Source organism: Rhyacophila brunnea, unplaced genomic scaffold (assembly GCF_057557595.1).
Source record: "Rhyacophila brunnea isolate RB1 unplaced genomic scaffold, BYU_Rbru_1.0 scaffold_3, whole genome shotgun sequence".
Taxonomy (NCBI): Eukaryota; Metazoa; Arthropoda; class Insecta; order Trichoptera; family Rhyacophilidae; genus Rhyacophila; species Rhyacophila brunnea.
This window is the reverse complement of record NW_028232965.1, coordinates 27,812,808-27,830,123: the sequence shown is the minus strand read 5'-3', so window position 1 is coordinate 27,830,123 and position 17,316 is coordinate 27,812,808. Positions and strand designations below refer to the sequence as shown.

Genomic DNA, 17,316 nt, shown 5'->3' with positions numbered 1-17,316 from the left:
AATAATTGTCAAAATTTGTATAAAATATATTTTTTTTATTGCAATTTCCTTTATAACAAGTAGTATTTTTTGCTTTTGAGTTGGTAGTTGTTGAGAATTATTACTGTTTGTATTTTTTTTATTTTTCTGGACTTCGGCCTTCGGGATTCCTGCCATTTTGGATTTCGGCATTCGGGATTTCGGGCTTCGAGATTTTGGCTTTCGGGATTTAGGCTTTCGGGATTTCGACCAAAACCCTTTTCACACATATATAAAAAAATAATAATTCAAGAAAAACATATCAATCATTCTAATTCCATCAAATAGCTTATCCGTACGACACTTAGTATCATGAAATATCTTATTTGTTATGCGGTAGCTACTGCGGTAGCTACTAACTAGTGATATTGGTAAAAAAGACAATTAATACTTGCCAATGCAGCCATTCAGTACCACACAGGGTATTAACGGATAACCAATGACATATTTGATTTGAATCGTGCATCTGAAGGAAGCACTTCCTTTAACTCTCAAATCTTCGACCTGACACAACACTACGACTTTTTACAGATTTTAATAATTCCTGCGAGCTATAATATGTTTAAAAAGTGGAGTTTGACAAAGGCAAAGCAAAGAAAGTCTGTCTCTAACCTAGAGTCAGTCAAAATAGTCTCGAACCGGCCATTATCAAGTGGGTATACGAAAATTGCCTCACTGTTATTGATATATTTTTTTATATACAGAGTCATCTATCATAAAACGATGACAACCTTTGAATGAAAAACTATTTTCAATACAGAGATAATCATAATAGAAGTTGATTTCACATATTTTGCATAGGAGGTATCTACACTACTAATACAAATATTATTAGAAAAGAAATCATTAAGTCCACAATTCGAAATAGATATTGGCCGCCTCAGAAAGAAGTTTCATAATAGATTTAAAAAAAAGGAATGGATGTAAGCCACTTGCTCAAACTATTAGATCAGTGCACTGGACTTAAACACATATTGGAGCATATAAATTTTCCACACTATATATGTGGACCTGAAATCCAGGACTTAATAAACGGACACATTACCACTCGTCTATCGCGGGCGTTTTAGAAAAAATCACAATTAGAAAATCAGGCATTAAATACTTAAGGTTATAGATCAGTGGTTCCCAAAGTTGACTGGGCTCCGACCAATCTAACAAAAATTTCCAATCTTGGGACCCACTTCTTAGCTGTCTTAGAGAAAAGAGGGCATAAATATTGGTAATGCTCAGATTCCCTAGTGGCGAGTCGTGGAACTATTTAATGCTATCTTATTTGTTCTAATTGAAATAAAAAAAATATTTTTTATAAATGTTACCAATATGAATGAAAAACAGTTGAAATAAGAAACACAACTTAAATAAAAAAAAAAATATTACTTAAATACCTACACCTGCAAGGTTTTTTTACAAAGTTATTTCAACGGGAAAGGATGTATTTGTTTCTTATTATTCTTCATTACGGTTTTAGCATCAACTTCAACTTTAGTTACTTTTAATCGCAGTGAGTTTGATATATCCAATTTATTTCGGTATTTAGTTTTAATGTTAACCATAGCCGAAAATCCAACCTCACATAGATTTGAGATAGTAAAGAGGAGGAGGACTTTCATAGCTTCATCGAACAGGCAAGGATAATTATCAGCAACTGAGAGCCAGAATTTCGTTAACTGTTTACGATTGAAACTATTTTTCAGTGACGTACGAGTATCTTCTGATAAATCAATGAGTTCTTCACTTGCTTTTGTTGACATACTAGTTGATAAGTCGTCTTGAAATGGGTTACAAATCCAACGCAACGAATCAAACTTTTTCATCTCTTCCCCAAAATAGTCGTCAAAGTTATTTATTAACAGTGATAAATGACTGGAAATTTCAGACAGTAGACATCTTAGGTTGCACTTGGTTTTCAATAATAAAAGTATTATTTTTTATTATTATTTTTTATAATTATTCATGTATACAGTGGCGAGGGCCTACTCAATATTTGCTCGCGACCCATAGTTTGGGAAACCATGTATAGATATAGATAGTAAGTTCCATATTAATATGAAATTTATTTATTTAGGCATAAGTATACAAATTTTCTGTATCAATTCAAATTTTAAAATTATGACACTAGGCATATATATATATGTATTATTAGTTAATACAAAAACTCTATACAATAATAGTAAATTCTGTAATGATTAGCGATAAAAAATTATTTATTTATGCAAAAATTTTAATTGAAAATACATCAATATAAATAGTATAGATACTACTAACTGAAGTTGAATTTTATTTTATTAATAGATTTATCTGTTTCAGGATGCTATCTATGTGTAAGTAATTGAAGTGGTACTCATTATAAGCTGATAAAATCAATATGGTAATTTTTATTACGTGAAATTATTATACGTCTAGGATGCCATCTAGGATGCACCTTGAAATGTAGCTTTTTATATACACATGTCACTAAAATCCAGCATTCGCAATAAAAATGTATTTTTATTAGGTAATAGACGTCTTTTTGCTATAATGATAATAATAATTATAAATGACGTTATAAAATGATAGTAGGTACTCACACATTAATATCATATAAAAAAGGTGTTAACGGAAACAATTTTCAAATAGAGACACCTCTAATTATTGAAGTTAACTAACAATTATTATAATACTCGTACAAATTATACATTTTTGACCCCTAAGTATATATGGCATCACTTTTGTCATATTACATTTATTGCAATTACATATTATGTATTTTTAATAAAAAAAAATATGTATGCAGGTATTCCAAGCAAATAACATAATTTTAACAAATAACATTAGTTTCCAGCATTAATTGATGATTTTTCAAAGTATTGAATCTTTATTTTTTTCAAATCTTTTAACGCGCTGAAAAGTTTTCCGGTTTTATCGTAATTTTACTAATTTACATTTTTGAATTCTAATAAAATAGTTTTCTCCGATGTTCCGAGATGCCGTGATAAAAAATTTAATTAAATAAATCTAGCATCATATTGACGTGATTTTTTTTATATTCACGTTAAAGTCAAGAAGATCTCTAAATTATTCACCAGTCAAATCCAGTCTGGTCTATCCTAGAGTCCTAGTAACAGTATATAGATATACATCATAATATATCGATTATCGCCTAATAACACAATATAAGGAGAAGAGATCCAATATACATATGATGAAAAATAGTCTAGTATGGCTTTTTATTCTTTTTTGTCAATGTGTACTCCTTCACGTTGCACATCCAATGATTCTTGACAGTCATTTTGCATCTTCCATCATCACGTCAACTTCCCATGATTGTCCGTATACACTCTCCGATTCCTCAAGATACTGAAATTCAGTTGGCGTTATGGAAACGGTAGGTCAGGTAGACTTTCTTGAGGTATCCGTGCCACGTGGCCGTGTCAGGCCCAACACAGTCTTAAATGTAACGAGAGCCCGAATGGTCGGTTTTTTTATCTCCTAGGTTCTGACACAGTCATATCTCTCCACATTCAGTATCTGTTTCAAACAACTGTTCTCGAAGATCACTTATGTTAGGTTCTCCATCTCCAATTGTCATGTATGATAATGTACAGTTATGGATATGCAGGATCGCCTTCCATAACGCTTAAAACGTGTCTGAAAGAAAATATTGTACGTGCTCACTCTGCTATCCCTTTACTGAGCCACACGAGATTGATGTAACAACCATGCACCGTGGTGTGTAAAGAAAGAATTTAGCGAGACAAGAAAAAGGTTGGACCGGCTCAGCAAGTAACAGCTACATTAAGACAATTATCCCCTGCATATGCATACTGAATATCATAATTTAAATTCGATGGTGACACTGTCTACTCAAGATTACTTGGAAAATTTAATGGATAATAACTGTTTTTATCTAATAGCACTGCAAGTCAAAACGATCGACGTTTAATTTCATATGGACTAATCTTCCGTGCTTTTTCAGATCACTAAGTTGGTTATTTTTATTGAATCACTCTGTTTTCGCAGCGTATTTTATTCCCAAATACTCAACATTTTCATACTCTTTGACTTTATAACTAGACATAATTTAAATTAAATTATTAAATAAAGTTGTGAATACTTACTTATGTATGCTTAAAAATATACTAATCTATCAAAACTTTCCTTATAGTTGATAACGTAGTAAATATAATTAAAACGTAAAATATGGTTTAATAAATTAGGGAAGTTTAGTAATTTTGTACGTACTTTTGAAACAAGATTTTAAATATAATTAACTAAAAAGTTACAAGTAAAAGTATCTTCAAATTATTCAACTAAAATATATACTTATGATTTAGTAAAACGGTTATAAAATGAGAGATCACTGAGCAGTTTCAGTTTATTATTGATTGATTAATTTTTATCTAGGCATATTATATACATAACAGTCTTTGCCTGATCCTTTATTCATTGTTTTGACTACTGTTTGGACAAATGTGTATCGATGGATTTACATAAGATTCGTCAATATTCATGAATCGAAACAACAAGTTGTGATTAAACATAAGTATATTTATTATATTCAAATAACATAATGTATTTTTTTAATACTACAACGGACCATGAGGCCCAATGACAGTAGTTTAGTTAGAAATATAAGTGAAACATTCTCAAACACCCAGGCTTTGAGAAAATCACATAAATATATTGTAACCTCACCGGAAATCAAACCCGGATGCCCCTGGTAAAAGGTCAGCATCTTACGCACTGGACAACAAAGGCGGCATCGCTAAACACTGCGCCGAATTCAAGGGTGCCACATCCTTATGTAATAATATGTTCAGTGCACACAGGCGATCAAATCAAGGAGTGATCTTCTCTTGAATCCGTTTTTCTGTACTATTAGTAGTATCTAATTACTATTAGTAGTATATATGACTGAATTAAAAAAATATATATATAATTTACGTTTATTACATAGGTATACATATCGTATCAAAGAACAAAGTGTTAGCAACTTGTACAGGAATCATCGATTTGTGCACGGCCACCTTCCATAATACTATAAACGTGTCTAAATGATAAAAATTTAGTGCCACACTTCCTTATCCTGAGACGAAGCTGCATGAGACTGATGTAGCAACCATGCACCTTAAAAAGGAGTTTAGAAAATATACAAGAATCTCGAAATGCTCTGCTGTCACTTATCTTTAGTAACATTAAGTGTCCTCTGTGCCCATATTCTTAAACTCTGGCGAAGTAAAGGAGTCACCAATTTAAAATGATGAATCTAGGGAGGAATCGGAATTGTTTTATCATCAATATAATACAGAAAACTTTTCAAAGTTGCAAAGCAAAATTTTCGAGTTTCAGTATTGTCCTAAAATACGCTAAAAATGTATTTAAATAGGTACATATTTTGAAATAACTAAACTAGGTGTACCTAGTAGCATTACTATCAATTAATCAATAACATGTATTTATTATTAAAGGCTTGGTTTAGATGGTAGCTTCCAAATTGTTGACATAGAGATTGAAAAATAACACAACAAATCCATCTTATCTTATGAAGGTCTCTGGTGTGATAAAATAATTTTAAGGACAATACTATTAATCATATTGTCAGTAACTAGGTAAAGATGAGAGATATTAATACAATAGATAGACATAATATTGTTAGTACCAGTTATATAATTATAATTTTAGTAACCTTTACACAATATCAATCAGTCTAAATATTTACAAAGCACGGATAAAAAATAGTTAAATCATAAAAACAAACAAAAGTAATTTACGCGTCGGCTTATCATATCATGGATCCCAGGTTCGAATCCTGGGTCTGGAAAATACACATATTTTTTTTTAATTTGTGCTTGGAGTCAGAACAAAGACTTCATAGGTTGTGGAAGTGACTGACATCTATTTCTCGCAGAAACCTGTTAAAACAAACCTCCACAATGTGGAAGCCTATATTATATATATATATATCCTATTAGGATCGGACATTGTCAAAAGAAAGAAGGATTATGAAGCTGAAATAGTTTTGGATGTTTTATTAATACCAACTATATTATAAACCCAATACTGCATTTTTTTTTAAAATAAAACACAAAACAAAAATGAAAAATTCTAATTATTGTGATTTATTTTAATTAAAAATATAATAATGCCAATTGTGCGTGGAACACAATATCGTTCATATAAACACTATGGTTTAGTTGACAGGCAATTATTCGAAAGTCGAACTTTTCCAATGCAAGTGGTCAATAGCATATTATAATAGGTATGGCAGATAAAAAATCTTGTCCTTCAGATGTTCAACCGTTTGTGAATTGTAAATATACACTTATATACAAATAACTAACCAACCAAACATAAATAACCAAAAAAAGTTAATCGCATGATCTTTGGGGCCAATCGACCTCCCCGTTTCTTAAAATATCGCGAATTTTGAGCATAATAAACGACTGTTGCATGACTTATATATGGGATGTGACCCGGTTTTCTTAAATTTCATTAACATGTTACAGTAACGTTCAGAATTCATGGTAACGGTGGTAAGTACAGTCTGATGATGTACCGTTGGAATATATACCGCACTAAATGGTAATTTTTTTACTCGCATTGGTTAAATATAAATCATTTGATAGTCCTCATAATTTTGTTTGTTTACATAATATCACTGAGGTGGAACCGTGCTTTATTGCTGAAGATTATTTTCGATAAAAAATATAATCTCTCTTTCTAGCACCCAATCAATAACTCTGCGACACTTTAAATGGTAACACCGAGACAAAAATTGCCATAGTTCACATCTGACATACATATCTCAAAAAATATTTACATTTCATGTACACTGTAATAAGTCAAACAATGATACCAAACTTCCATACGAACCATTGGATCACCCTTAATGTCATTAAGTGTGATTTCAACAAGAATATACTTATGAATACAATGTAATTTATTTTCAATAAATTATTTAGATTGGAAGTATTGTATTTACATACGGCAACCTGAATATAATTAAATCTAGATAATATTTATATTATGTATATTGTGTAAAAAGATGATCGCCCAACAAGTACTTATGATCTTGTAAAATAACAGTTTATATGTACCGACAGTATGATGACACTGAAGGCATACAAATTGCAAGTATTACAATTATTACAGTAGTTTGAATATTGTGTGTTGCTAATTATTTGATTAGATAAACATTATAAAATATGATCATATGTTAATGTTATAATTATCACAACTCTAAAAGTGAATCGAACTTTGTATAAGTCCTTCATCGGTTAATAATTTAGATATATTTTAATTCAAGTTTTGTTCGTACTTTATTCAGTATATCAGTAAAAATAATTCATTTATAATATAATTTTATTATTATAAAACATTTTTGCTAGCTAATTAGTATATCAAGAAAAAATAGAAGTGTTAACCGTTTTAAAAAAATCACTTATACGAAAGTATTTATTAATTTATCCATCCGTAAATTAGATATAAATCGGATACTCTAGCAGCTAGCGGTTCCATAATATGGATATTATTAGGTATATATTTATCAGTTAGGTACTCAGTTTACCTGATTACATTATTTTTAACATTATACGTTGCATAATAACAATACATTTTCAATTTCACTCTTACAATACTCTTACTGGATCAAATTGGAGTGCAAATTGGTAAATATAATTAATTATTTTACGCCATTATTTTTTTATTACGTTATTGGCAATTATATTTTGTATAAAATTTAAACTTGGAATTTACTGTAATGTGTGTATGTTATAATGTAAATTTTTGTATGTAGTTACACAAGTTTTCGCTAATTTTTTTATGTAATTTTAAAGCTGTCTAGACATTCAAGCATATTTTTTGATAAATTAAGAATTACCCACATTAGCACAATTAGCACATTACAACAATTAGCCACAATCTTATAACATATTCAGTGAACATTGATACAAAAAGTAAAGAAAAGTCCTCGTATATTATATATTTTTTTGTAATTGGCTATAGGTACAATCCGATGTGGATATTAGCCGCCTCACGGGGAGGTCTCTTAATAGTTTACAAACACATTACAAAACATATGAATCTGCCAGACTGAGGTTTAAACCCGAGCTCCGTTACTTTACGAGCCTACAAGCTAATCTTAATTTCAAAATTATCCGTATCCGCAAATGTATCCCACAACTTCCAAAGATGTTTCCAACCCTCACCACACTCTCCAGCGGTACTAAACAATCTACAAGTGGCAACGTTAGAATGACTAGAGATACTATGGGATACTCTGGGAATATGCTTTCAAGCTGACATTGTGAGAAAAATAGTATAAACATAGAAAAATAAGTATAAACAATTGCAGTGACATTACTTTGTATTTATAGAAGGTGATTGATCATAATTAAATTACTGATTGTTTTTATGGATAAATTATTTAGATTTGTTCAATTTTAATTCTTTTTAAATTTGCTTAAAAATGTCCCATTGATTCAATATTTCATTCCAAAAAAAAATGCTTTTACCTTTTTTTATTTTGCGTAAATCAGATTTCAAATATAATAATTACACTAAGGTAATATTACCTAAGAGTTGAGAAACACTGGGTCATAGTTAGTTCTATGTCCGACAAATGACTTTTATAGGATAAAAAAGATATAAGATAGATAATAATATTATCTATGCTATATTATGTACCCAACATTTCTAGTGACATATTATTATTAAACGTCCCTATATATACTATAGTTAATAAGATGCTCAATTCATTTCGTAATCGAATTCTATTAAGAATACATGCTCATATGTATTTCTGAGATATTTTTTGAATGTTGGAAATAGCTTAATATCTGTAAATTATAGTAAGATGTTTTCGACATTTGTAAGTATTGTTATATAATTTACGCATGATAAATATTTTTATTTGTTCGAAATATTTTTAGCTAAATCTCTTATAAACTGTACAAAAGCATAAATAAATCAATTAAACTATTTTTAGATAGTAATCTCATTATGTTTGGCGGCACTCACTTCAGCAGATGACGGAAAATATAATCCGGGAAAATATAATGAAGGAAGGTTTGTTAAACATATTATTTAAAATTTTCCGCAGGAAAATCTCCTTTACTCGACCTTCAAATCATTTTTATTTTTAATATTTTAATCTGTCTTTAACCACACATATTAATTAATATTTGAATGCTTAAAATTAGTATTTTATGATTGACATTTTTATTTTAAACACTTGTACCGCGTAATACATAATAATAAGGATACCTATGCAAACTCGGTTTCGAAATTAATTTTAATCAATGTTAAAGTATTGAAGGATACTACGCGTATGTACAATTTTGACATTAACGTATTTCAAAAATCTTCCTCTTATAATCATTGACACTAAACTTTACTGTGGGTTTTGGTTGCATCCTGAAAGCGTCCTAATCCCTCTTGTCTACCATACGCTTTCTTCGCTACTATATCGCAATGGTATTGTGTGTATTGTTACATAATTCTACCAAATCGGTTACATGTCTTGACATTCTTTTTTTTGTACGATAAAAATGAACTCTAAACTTTTTGTTTGAATTTGAGAATTTTATAAGATGTTTTTATAGTTTTCTTTAGTTTTGATAAGGCCACGTGTAAACCAAATTAGCATTTGTTTAAAATTGTGATTCTTCAGTTTATTTTTTTGACATACCTATCTAAATATCATTTTGAGGATTCGTGTAATATTCGAGTTCTCACAAAGTTTCCACTCATTCAATAAAATAATATTGTGTTATATTTTGGAATTCCGTAATTATTCTCAACGTAATTTTAGATCAATGTACTATTTTTTTTTGTCAGATACCAATCTGGTAACGACGGACGATATGTGCATATAGGAGATGGTTCAAGAGGCTTGTACTCTGGTGACAATGGCCAATACACCGGAACGTCAGATAAATATAAACATACAGGAGGTGGCTATAATGGAGGAAATGACGGGAAATATTCCAATGGCAATGATGGAAAATACAGGCCTGACTTCTCCGGTTTATATGAGTAAGTGGATTATAGAAATATAATCCTAATTTTTTTCGTATAAAAATGACATTATTAATGTTGTTACAAATCGTTGTGACAAATCACATATTAAAGTTGATCATTTATTAATTAATAACTATACCTTCGAACAAATTAGTTAAAGCGTTTTTAATATACATTGAATCTTTGTATTTACGTATAAAATTTAAAAAAAACTATTGATAATTGAAAAAAATATAAACCTACTTAATTATAACCGCAACTAAATATACTATGTAAACTGCTAAAAATACTGTTACTATAATAGGAAAGAATGTGAAAAATAAATTTGCTTCAGTAAATAATTTAGTAGCAAAAATATTCAATATAAACTTGAAAATATGATGAAAGTGAGTATTAATAAATTCAACTCATTACGCTATATACATTGTAAAATATTTTATGTCTACAGTATATAAAACTATAGATTATTGAGTATAATAAAATTATTATGTAGATTGGATTCGCTTAATACGGAGTGCATTGTATGTACACTATACATAATATTTTAACAGCTAAAGGGTAATGAAAAACATTTATGCACTTAGTTATAACACGTGGATAAATTCAAAAAATATTTATTTATTAATTAGTACCTATTATCTACAAAATAGTCCCTATCGGATATAACACACTTATATTAACGTTTTTTTTAATATTCAAGTCCATTCAGCAATTTGGCAACACAATTCAAGTTCAGATTCTTTCATCCGTCATTTTCAAAGTTTAAAAAATTGCCGAGAACATCAAAAATGCGTCTAACTTATTTGCCTATCAAAAACAAACTACGCATTCATTATGGCTAAAATTTAATAAATTTCTCATATTATTTAATATGTAATATTTCAATATTTGAAAAATAAAGATAAGTTCAATCGAATACGTATTAAGTGCGCGAAATTTAAAAAATCCGGGAACTTTTTAATCAGACCTCGTCTACAACCTTCGCTAATAAATATATGAATTACCTTATTTGTACCATTATTTGGTGACAATCAAAATGTCTCTTTTAGATGAATATTATATCCTAAATAAAATGTCAGCGTTAATAATTTGCATTAGTTCAAATCACTATCTTTTGTCCTCTACTGTCAATAAAATTTCAATGTCTACGCTCGTAAATAAGAGTTATTCGAGATTTTTACCATATTTTCCTTAAATAGTAGAAATTGACAACATGAACATAATATAAAATTTATGTGCAAATTTTGTCGTGTAATATTTTTAAAAGATATACATAATTTTGAACCATGTTTGATATAATACTGATTTTTTGTTGATAAAACATAGTTTTGGATTTAAAGCTCAATTAATATTAATTCTACCATGTTAATGTTTGTTGCTATTGCAATATTTATTGCTTATCAATTATTTTTGACGATAAAATTATGTTATGTTCGTAGTTGTAATATTATAAAAATAACTAAATAAAAATTTTAAAATTAATAAAAAATGTAAATCATAGTTTTTAATGACTCATAATAATAAAAAAAAATAATACAAATTTCATAAACCCCACGCCAGTGATGGCAGAGCCAGTCGCCATATCGGCTTGTACTGTCGTGGGTCCTAGGTTTGAATCCCAAGTCTGGAAAAAATACTTATTGTTTTTGAAACTTCTTTAGGCGCGTTTGGAAAATCAGATCAGAGTGTATTTTTGGCGTGTGAAATGTACGAGGGTGGGTCAATAATTCCTTAGAAAAAAGCATTAAAACAGTTTTTATTTTTGTATTTTTTTTTATTTCTCAACATAATCTCCTTGGAGCTCAATACACTTGGTTAGACGTTTCTCAATTTTTTTAAACCGTCAGAAAAATAAGTTTTCGGAAGGTCCTCAAAATAAGCATTTGTCCGATCGATGACTTCTTCATTTGAAAAAAAACGTTGTCCACTTAGCCATTTTTTTAAGTTTGGGAAAAGGAAAAAGTCACTGGGGGCTAAATCTGGCGAATACGGTGGGTGGTCGACCAATTCGAACTTCAATTCTTCAATTTTAGCCATTGATCGTAAACATGTGTGAACACGGGCATTGTTCTGATGAAAGAGGATTTTTTTCCTGTTTAAATGAGGCCGTTTTTCTTCAATTTTGTTTTTTAGCTGGTCCAATAAAGATGCATAATAATCCCCTGTTATTGTTTTTCCTTTTTCCAAATAGTCAACGAAAATAATTTCACGTGCATCCCAAAATACAGTAGCCATAACCTTACCAGCTGATTTTACGGTTTTCGCCTTCTTTGGACATGGTTTGCCTTCGCAATCCACTGCTTTGACTGTTCTTTCGTCTCGGGAGTATAGTGGTGTATCCATGTTTCATCTACAGTCACAAAGCGACGAAAAAATTCATCCGGATTTCGTTGCATGAGCGACAACAGGGCTTTAGAGGCCACCACCCTATTGCGTTTATTGTCGACTGTGAGCAAACGCGGCACCCATCTTGCAGAAATATTTTTCATGCCCAATTTGTCATGTAAAATAGAAATGACACTACCTTTTGAGATCCCTGTAACCTCAATTATCTCACTCAACTTTAATCTTCGGTCACTTAACACCATATCGTGGATTTTATTGATCATTTCTGGTGTAGTCACCTCTACAAGACGTCCTGAGCGTGGTTCATCCTTTGTTGATGTACGACCACGTTTAAATTCATTTAACCAGTTATAAATAGTTGCAAGTGAAGGAGCAGATATGCCGTGAACTAAATCCAACTCATTTTTTATTTCCTTTGCTGTTAACCCTTTTATATTAAAATGTTTAATAACAGCTCTAAACTCAATATTCTCCATTTTCCACAAGCAAATTTTTTTTTAAATGTACGAGAAACACACAACAACCCGACCAATCTGATTGAAACTTCGCAGCATACTGAATCGGTAGTGCCGCTGCATGAAAACAAACCGCTTACAGTACTAGTCGCGCCACCTGTCGGCTTTTCTAAGGACTTATTGACCCACCCTCGTAACACATAATTTATTTTTTCACACAAAAATAAACGCACTCGATTGAATTCGAACTACCGATTGTTCGGGTATCAACCGAACGCACTACATTTACGCTACAGTATGATACTGCAATCGTGACGATTATACAGTATATTATAGTTTAGAATTGTTCCGTTGCCTAGGCAGTGAATTTATTATTATCGGCCATTTGCAATTCCTTACGTAAACAAACTATTAAACGTCATAGTGGCAGTTGTTACTTTAAAAATAAAAACAACGATAAATAATTATATAATTTAGTAATATAAGTTAAAGTATATATAAATAAACCAACGGCATTCTAATAAGCGGTTCTTTTTTTTGAGTATGTAATTTAACAAGATAATTAAGAGCTAGTCGAAGAATCTAGTTTATCACAAGTTTTGTTTTTGTTTTTGTTTTACAAAGAAGTATAACTTCTAACGCGCGTACATAAATACGCACACCGATTTTTTTCAATGTGCATTTGGACTCCTTCAACACCTTCACACTGCACACTGACAACATTCACTCTGCACATAAGATCTTTTTAGGATCTAACACGGTAAAAAAATACAAAGGCTGGATGTGTTCAAATGAGTATTAGTAAAATCAATAAAACGATAGTTTGCTAGTTTATAAGAATAGTTCAAAGTAAGATAAATGAATAATAATATACTTGTTCGAGTACAATTTAATTATTTTAATCTGAATACACCTAGCCCAACGATAATCGAAGTCAATTACACCATTTTGCATCCATATCTCCAACTACAACCATAATAATTCAGCATTGATCATTTTACTACTAATAGAAAATTTATTTAATTCAAAGCATTGTATTTGGTTTGATAAGTAATTTGTGGTGTATGTATTACGCAAGTTAGTTGATGACAATATGCCACATGCATCTCAAAAGTAGTGGCTATAACCTTTCTAGGAAATAGCAAAAACATTTAATACTTCAACTCCGGTATGTCTATTATATTGACTATTCTTAATACCAGTGCATATTGAACGAATTAACACTAATCTATAGTAGGCGTAAATTGCTACACATTTCTAATATTCAACTTGTGGTCAAACAAAACAATATGTCATTTTTTCAGATTCTGTGACTGATGATATTTGGCTGTATAAACTGTTAATTACGATTAAATTCAGAAACCGAAAAAATGTTTGAATGATTTTCAATGATAGTATATATGCAGAGATCAGTATTTGAATTGTATTTTAACACAATGCTTACGGGCCCTTTTAATTTTTTTGGTAATTAACGTGTTAATTTGCATTTGAAAAGTAATTAGCAAAAACACAATTTTTTGCGGCCCGTAAGCTATGCGTTAATACAATGGACATTTTTTAATTAAAAATATAGTTTTTTAAGAAACTGCCAAATACCGAAATAAAACTTCAGTATATTGTCTTATGTATTAAAAGTCTGTTTTTCGATTTAAAAATTAACCAAAACACCGGATAGATTTTTCTGTTAATAGTTCTACCACAAATATGTTATTTAACTTATTTATCATATCACCTTTATATAAAAATACTTTAATATCAAGTTTGAGTAGATATTATTAATACATTAAGTGGAAAACGACTATGATTTTTTTACCTTCCCGGTCAACAACACAACCAGTTAATAATAATATCATCAAACTAATTACTATCTTCCTAAAATGTTTCAACTGATAATGATTATATAATTTGAATAACCAATTAAGGACATAAATGTTAACGCCTCATATATGTAGTGTGATCCACACTTCAATGCTATGCATATATCGTAAAAAACGTTTTACCACTGATGCAATAAAATCACTATGTTTATTGATTAAGGTTTATGAGGTTATTAAATCAGTTTTTAATGTTAAGAATAATCTGAATATGATTTTATTACAAAATGTTATTACATTATGGCTTCCAAAAACTACATTTATATCTTTGTAACTACTGAAAAAATATGTATTCGATTAATAAAATTATTACTAGTATTTTATTACAATCGAATGATTTAAAGATTTATTACTGACTATTAGAAATCACATAAATTTTTAATACCTACTCTGTTCAAAATAAATGTTTCCTTCTATTTATTTTTGTATAGAATATTTAAAAAAAAATGTATAAACAGTTTCCTAAATCACTGCTAATTATGTTATTAATTTTAATTACGAATTTATATGCAATGTTGTATATTTGATAAAGTCATTTTATATTTTTCTCAAAATGTTATAGAAGTGCGTCGTTTACAAATATTTCTGTTTAACGTTATAATAAATTTTCAAATATTACTCAAATATACCTGGTGACAATGTCACTTGTCAACATTATCAGTCATGTGTCAAACTATGATAAGAGTATTATATAATTTGTTTTATTTTACAACCCGGTTTAAGTAAACGATTTCTTTATTTGGGTATCAGTTTATTTTTTTAAATTAAAATTTGCGTTACCGTCGATACTCTATAATATGTTATCCCACCTTACTGCTTAGAAATTCATCTTTTCCATGTCTCGCTCTTTTTTCCACGTTTACATATATTTTCTCTCATGCGTTACAGATGAATCAAGGCAAAAATACATTGCAATCATATTGTATACGTATCTCCGTTTTCTTGTATCATCATTGTATATTACTTTTGTTGTAAATTTTTTATATTATAAAGAAATATAAAGTTTAATTGTTATAATTAGAAGTAAATAGTTACTATCTTTTCTCTTAAAGTGAGCTTTAATATTAATCTTCCTAAAAATATTAACAAAATATCATTTATATTCATTTTACTATTTAAATAACTTAATTATTTTTAAATAAATTCTAAATATACTATATGACTTTAAATAATGGAAGTAATATGTATAGTTTTTTTTAATATACTAGTTTTCCCAACTCGTTTGGTTTTTTTTTGCTCTAAAGCGTTTCCCAAAGTGGTTAATGCCCTTAGCCGATCTAAGGGATGGTTGTGGGCTTGAAAAAATGAGAGGGGCGATAAATATAAATAAAAGAGAGAATATATAGAGAATATATCACCGGTAATAAACTGAAAAACTGGTCTAATATTATGTTTTATGCATTGTGTAACATACAGTTAGATAATTAGTAGTGATTACTATATTTTCTAAAATAAATAGAAACAATTCAAGTAATGTAGATATGCGTTCATATCACCCGGCAGTTATGTTGACAAGCAGGTATTGTAAAGCAAGCATATCAGCAAGGATATGTGCTGCTGACAAAAATAGAACCAAACATTAATAGTTTAACGGTTGTTTGTACATTCGTTCATATTTCATATTTCGTTAGCTAAACTTTCTGTGTTTAACGTGAATATGGCTTATTTTAGTGAATAATTTCATAATTAAAGCATTATATCGTTAATTACATTACATTAACAAGAACATCTTTATTGTGTTCCATATGAAGAAATATAACTAGTAAAAGAACGCATGATTGTCACTGCATATTTCTGTTTCTTTGGTTAAAAGTTTTTTTCTGAAAAGATATTAGATAGTATTATACACATTAGATAAACGTGAAGTTTTCCAGACGGGGGACTTGGACTCGCATCCACAGCTTTCAAACACTACTCTAGCATGACCCCATAATTTCAAAAAAGTATTAATGTTTCAGTTCTTATACTAATGATAATAATTTTATTTCAGTGGAAAAAATGGTGCCCCTGGAGGAAAATATAAAAACCCTGAAATTAAGACTCCGGTAAATTGGAAGCCGGTCGTTACAAATTCTCACGGACGACTCCCGATTGTTGTTGCAGATAAGGGAAAATATGAAGGAGGTTATAAAATAATCAAATTGGAAGATACAGTTTATCCTGATGGATATCACTATATTTTTGAAACAGAAAATAAAATCCTTGCCGAAGAGTCTGGAAAGGTGGAAAAAATTAGTGACACTGAAGATGGACTTCGAACGAAAGGTTTTTATGAGTATGTGGCTCCAGATGGTGTGCTATATCGAGTGGATTATATTGCAGATGAAAATGGATTCCAACCAACGTTTTCAAATAACCATATTCCTAAGTAAACATTATGTTTAAGTAATAAAATTTTACCTAATACCGATTATTTTTATAAATGATACTAACAAGCAAATAAAAAAAATAAACACAACTGAACTATAAAAAGTATTGAGTATATTTTTTCAAACTTGTAATTCCTTTTTTTCTGCTGACTGCTGACCATGTTTATTTAGGTATAGCAGTTGCCGACAATGGTCATCTTCTCAGTGATCATAGAGTCAGAGCATAGTTTTTTTTTAATTTTTTTTACGATA

At 29.6% G+C, this 17,316-nt stretch overlaps 1 protein-coding gene across 1 annotated transcript; it reads left to right on the top strand.

Annotated features, from left to right (window-relative positions):
* The first annotated feature begins 8,774 nt into the window (after nucleotides 1–8,774).
* LOC147068150 (larval cuticle protein LCP-30-like) lies at nucleotides 8,775–17,067 on the top strand. Its single transcript, XM_085952603.1, has 4 exons — nucleotides 8,775–8,869; nucleotides 8,987–9,066; nucleotides 9,838–10,035; nucleotides 16,686–17,067. Exons 1-4 carry the CDS (start codon nucleotides 8,855–8,857, stop codon nucleotides 17,065–17,067), a joined length of 675 nt encoding a protein of 224 aa, XP_085808729.1. The 5' UTR covers nucleotides 8,775–8,854.
* The last annotated feature ends 249 nt before the right edge of the window (nucleotides 17,068–17,316 follow it).

Bases quoted from the DNA above. Each gene is read 5' to 3' on its own strand.
- LOC147068150 (XM_085952603.1), top strand. The intron at 9,067-9,837 runs GTTTGTTAAACA...TTTTTTTGTCAG, and splicing joins GGAAAATATAATGAAGGAAG to ATACCAATCTGGTAACGACG. The intron at 10,036-16,685 runs GTAAGTGGATTA...ATTTTATTTCAG, and splicing joins GACTTCTCCGGTTTATATGA to TGGAAAAAATGGTGCCCCTG.